A 5,605-nucleotide genomic window follows, 5' to 3' on the forward strand; every position below is an offset into this window, starting at 1 on the left:
AAAAAGATGCCATAGAAATGCACTTGTTTTAGGCATGTTGTCTTGCAACAAACTGTTAAACACATCCTTTCTATAAGTATGTATAGATTTTCCTGTATGCCATTCATCACCATAGTGAAGTAAGCTTGTTCATAGTATTAAAGCAAAAGTTCAGTAAGTCCTATTCATTTCAACAAAACTGAAAAGCTGAAACTTTTTTCGATCAACTTTGGAAGGTTTGTGGGGTTTTTTCCTTTTCCTTTTTAAAGTCACATTTAAATCTTGAGATACTTAAGTTTCCTTTTTAGGGTCTGCAACTGGTTTAAATGTCTTTGTTGTACAGTGTTGCAATGGAGATTTCTCCATGCTTCTGCAGTGGTTCAAATGGGTTTGGTTCTAAGGCACGCTAGAGTACATCAGTTAAATCAAGGAGGTGTGAAATCTTTTTTTAGAGTTTGACATATTCATTTGAGTAAAATTGCCTTTATTTCACATACAGATTTGATGGGCCTCGAGGAAGAGGATACGACAAATTTGAAGGCTCAAGGCCGAGAGGGCCCCGTTTTGACTCCCAGCGCTCAGAAGGACACAGGTCACGTTTTGACCGACAGAATACTGATGGACAGCATACGAGTAGATGGGGCAATATCCCACGTGGACCAGCAGGACAATTTTATACTTCCCAAAATACATCACATGCACATGGTTCTCGACCTGGTGGTCCACGGTGGAGGGGGCCTAGGCCTCATTTAGGACAGCAGCAGTCACAAACAGACTCAAGATCAGAAAACAAAGAGCCTTTTACAGACATAGCTGGCAATCAGCAGACTGTAAGTGGAACGCAATCACCTCCTGATGTGAAGAGTACCAGTTCAGCTGAGCCAAATGAAGACCTGGCAAACACTCAACAGGAACCATCCAAAGCTGAAGTCAAAGAAACCACTTCAGACCCTCCTAAAAAGTGGACGTGGAGTTCACATGATCCTAACGAGCAAGTAGAAGAGTCCAAAGGAAGTACTTCACCTATTCCAAACCAGAATTCAGCATCCCTTTCTAGTAATTCTGTAGCTTTGCAGTCAGGTGTTGCAAGGACAGGAGGTGCAGTAACCCCTGTAACAGGAAATGAGGATCTGGATTCCACAGACAGTCAATTGCTTGATTCAGATAGTACCCAGATAGTACCTGGGCCAGAAGGCAGAGGGAAAGGGTCTTTTATGCATGAAGATAGAGGCAAGGGGCATATAAACAGAGGAAGAGGACAGGGCAGAGGGCAAGGAGATGGCCGTGGCTGGGGTATGGGCCGTGGCAGAGGCATGGGCAGGATGGATGGCCGAGGAATGGGCAGGATGGATGGCGGCCGGGGAATGGGAAGAATGGACGGTGGCTGGGGAATGGGCAGGATGGATGATGGCCATGGCTGGGGAATGGGCAGGATGGACGATGGCCGTGGCAGAGGATATGTGTACAGAGGGAGAGGGCAGGCTAGGCAGGCATCCATCCGTGGCAGGGGCATGTTCAGGAGAGCAGGCAGCAGGGAAAGGATGCCAGATGGGCGGTCAGGGAGCAGGGAGAGGATGCCAGATGGACGATCTGGCAGCCGAGAGAGGACGATGGGTGGCCAGTCTGATAGCCGGGAGAGGGTGATGTCTAGCCGAGACAGAGAGCTAGCTGGGCGGCCAGGCAGCCGGGACAGGGGACAGCGGGCAGGCAGCAGGGAAAGAGGCCCTGTCAGGCGGGCAGGCAGCAGGGAGAGGGAGCCCATGCGGCGGGCAGGCAGCAGGGAAAGAGTCCCAGTCAGGCGGGCAGGCAGCAGGGAGAGGGTCCTTGTCAGGAGAGCAGGGAGTCGTGAGAGAGGTCCTGTCAGGAGGGCGGGTAGTCGTGAGAGAGGTCCTGTCAGGAGGGCAGATAGCCGGGAGAGGGAAGCAGGAGGCAATATGGATAAACCAAGTCACCTAGGAGATGACCCTGACAACATGCCTCCTTACCATCGAGATGAGACACTCAGGGGTTCTTGGGGTCATGAAGATGAGAGAATGCATGAGGAATTTCCTTTGGATAGTAGAGATGACCCTTCGATGGAGCACGAGCATTTGGATGACTGGGAAAGAGAACGATACTGGAGAGATCACAACTCTGATTATCAGGATGATTCTGTAGATCCATATGATAGAGATGACAGACTGCCATCTCATCATTCAATGCCTCCATTATCTCCGCTATCAGCACTACCTCATTTATCATCTGATCATGACAGACGAGATTCATGGTGGGATGACTGGAAAAGGCCAAGAGAGAGGGAACTAGAGAGAGATCTAGATAGAACTGGGAGATCCTCAGACATTTACGATCAAGATTTGGACAGAGAATGGGATAATAGAGACTGGGACATGAGACCTATGGATGATAGAGAAATGGGGAATCGTGACCTGGATATTCCCCCCCTACCACCACTACCACCCCTTCCACCTCTGGACAGATACCGTGAAGACAGGTGGAGAGAGGATAGGAATAGAGACCATTATGACAGAGACCTCCGAGACAGAGGTGAGCTGAGAATTCGAGAGTATCCGGAGAGATATGACACATGGCGGGAGAAACAGGACTTTGTTCCTGAAAGGAATGATTGGGAGAGGGAACGGTTGTCAGATAGGTGGTATCCAGACGATGGAGACAGAGTAAGATCTTTGGATGGTCAGCTGGATTCATCCCTTCTTCCACCTTCACATTCCTCTGATATGCTGGGAACAGATTCCAACCTGGACTCAGAACAGTCCTTGGGGGGAGTGATGGTCCTGAGCCAAAGACAGCATGAAATAATTCTGAAAGCTGCCCAGGAGCTCAAAATGCTTCGGTGAGTTGCCTGATTCTGTCACATTTGGGAGGAAAAATAAGTAGATATTAAATTTTTTTTTAACCATTTTCATACTATTGCGTGTTCTCTAGAATTTTGAACTTCTGAGCTGGTACACTTCAATTGTATAGTATTGAGTGGGGGATGTTAATTTCCTTTTGGACATCTTCATTATAAATGTTTCTTGTCATGCATTAGTATGTTCTGATGAGTTGACTCACTTCTGACCTATCTTTCTTTTTTATTTCCAATGCAAATTAAATATTCTGTGTTTGCCAAGTAGCAGCTACATTTTTACGGCCAAAGATTTCTTAGGGATTGTGAATCCACATCCAGTTTAACATCCAGCTGTTAAATAGGCAAGTCAATCATATTGTAGTTTAACTAGCCAAATGGACTAATTGGATGTGAATGAAATTTTCAAAATCTTGATCAGCAATGAGTTGCCACTGCGATGGAGTTTTTGGTTATTTTATCATTTTTCTTTTGTTTTTTAAACTGTTTACTTCCTTTTCTCATGGCTGTTTCAAGAGCACAAAATATACATTTAGAAGTAGTCTCTCTTTTTATTTTGCTTTACATATAGGTAGTACTAATTTTAAAGCTGAGTTCCTATGCGGGGGAATGCACTTCATGTATCTGTAAAACTAATTACTAAGAAGCCTTGTTTGACATCAGTCTGTTTCCAGTTCCAGGAGTCATGTCACTTATGTGCTTTTCCAAGCTTGAGAACGATGTTCATTGTCTGGTGGAAGAAAACTTTGTCCTGATGTAATTTCATGACCTAAGCAAGCTCTTGGAACCTCCTTTTTCATTATGTTCATTAACTAATGTAGTTGCCAGATAGGTACCATGAGAACAAACCTGTTGCGTGGTGCTTCTGCTTCTTTAGTATGTTGTTATTCCCACCTCACCTGGCCCATAAAGCAAAGCTATCAGAAAAGTTTGGTGCTTCTGTGTAGATGGTTCTTGTTTCCCGGTTTCTTCAATTTACACATTAATAGCTTCATTTCTTTCCACCATAGAATGGCAGTAGAAACTCACATGGAACTAGTTGTTCAAAGTATCGCTATCACAGCTTTCATGGATGAACTTATTTTTTTCTTAAATGATAGAGCATTCTTCTTTTGAATAGGGCATTTTCCATTAGTTACTTTTCAAAATGCATCCAGATCACCTGACCAATCTTTCCATTATTTTCAAAAGAGCTTGTTGATAATTACTTTGTAATATTCTATTATCCTCAGATGAGTTTGGTAATTGTTTCAAATAGTCACGTCAAGATTTATGTGGCAGTGATTCCTAATTCACATAGTGGAACCTATTTAATTTCTGAATACTGCTTAATTTTTAATTGAAGTATGGTTTGTGTGTTTGTTTTCTTTTTAGAATGTTCCCTCATTTGAACTTGTAGCATCCTCAGTGAATAATTTTGTCCAGCTTTGTTGACATTGCTTCTAAGGATCAACATAAGAGCAATGGCAAATAATCAGGAAGATATGAATGCAAGGCAAACTCAGAATGCAAAAGTTAACGAAGATCTCGTATTAGAAAGCATCTGTTAAATTCCCTAATGATGTAATAGGGATTTATATCAAAATAAGTAATCGAATGATATCCTCTTCCACATCAGAAATATCCTAGGGTTCAGTAAATTTAGAAGGAGGAGAAGGAGGAGAACACCCACCTTCTGCACAAATGTTTTGTTTGTGATTTGACGCATGGGTTTTGGTGCATTAAAAGTATTCATGAGAAAACCAGAAAGATAAGTTTCTTCCTTTATATTCGGTGAATGAGACAGAGATTCATGTGACCCATCCTATTTGTGAGTTATTGAGAGATAGCTTAGGATTGATACCTAGTAAAGACAAGAGTTTTAATTTCACAGGGAGAATAAGCTAAAATAATGAGCAGTTAAAGTGAATGTTTAGTTATCTCTGTTACATTAAACTGTGTTGAACAATAGAGAGATATTTTGCACTTTTCTTGAAGCCGTTTTGTTTTCAAACTCTTAAGATTACTAAGCATCTGTCCCATATGGCAGGCCTTAATTGCATGCAGAAATGCAAGAAAAGTGATTTTTAAAAAGAGAGGGTAGAACCGTACTTTGGGAACCACTGCATAAGTGAATAATTTTACTCAAGCTGAAATACTTACACATAGAAATGAAAATGGTGTAGATATGCATGTCTAAGTCATTAAGAAGGAGAAATACAAATATAATATTGATACTCTTGTTTTTAAATTTGATATGAGGATATTCTTAAAATTAATTACACAGGTACTTTGCATCAGGTTCTTACAAGCAAATGACCCCAGTCTGAATGATAGAAACAACTTTAAGGAGACTGGGTTTGTTGTTTTTTTTTTTCTTACTTTTTTGATCCAAGAGCAACATTAGTAGTATGGTACATCATTTTTTTTTTCACCTTCAAAAGTAATGCTTTCATCGGGCTTTGTTTTTATTGTGAATATGACAGCATAGTTGGTGCTGCATACTGTTCTGTATTTATCATGAGGTTTATTCTTCATAAGCCTGCCATAAAGAAGACATAAGTGCTGGCAATTGCTCGGTCTAATCTTTGAACTAATGCAGCACATGGGAGCCCTTTCTGTGAGCCACATTGCCCTTGCATTGGATGCTGAACAGAGGCATTGATGGCCAGGATGGCCTCTGTTTCACCAAGTACAGAGGGATCCTGCTCTGAGTTGTTTTTTGGGTGCTACCATAATACATGCAATTAGTATGACCAAAGAGTTACTACAATTAAAAAA

The 5,605-nt window shown here is 42.1% G+C and overlaps 1 protein-coding gene across 6 annotated transcripts in view; it reads left to right on the forward strand.

Annotated features, from left to right (window-relative positions):
- The window catches only part of YLPM1 (YLP motif containing 1), a 41,753-nt gene that overhangs the window by 5,220 nt on the left and 30,928 nt on the right, over positions 1-5,605 (forward strand). For all 6 annotated transcript variants that reach the window (XM_019615744.2, XM_010711726.2, XM_010711727.2 and 3 more), the window contains exon 4: positions 479-2,830. In XM_019615744.2, the coding sequence (XP_019471289.1) occupies positions 479-2,830 (2,352 nt within the window). The remainder of the gene's footprint in view (positions 1-478; positions 2,831-5,605) is intronic.

Source organism: Meleagris gallopavo, chromosome 5, assembly GCF_000146605.3.
Source record: "Meleagris gallopavo isolate NT-WF06-2002-E0010 breed Aviagen turkey brand Nicholas breeding stock chromosome 5, Turkey_5.1, whole genome shotgun sequence".
Classification (NCBI taxonomy): Eukaryota; Metazoa; Chordata; class Aves; order Galliformes; family Phasianidae; genus Meleagris; species Meleagris gallopavo.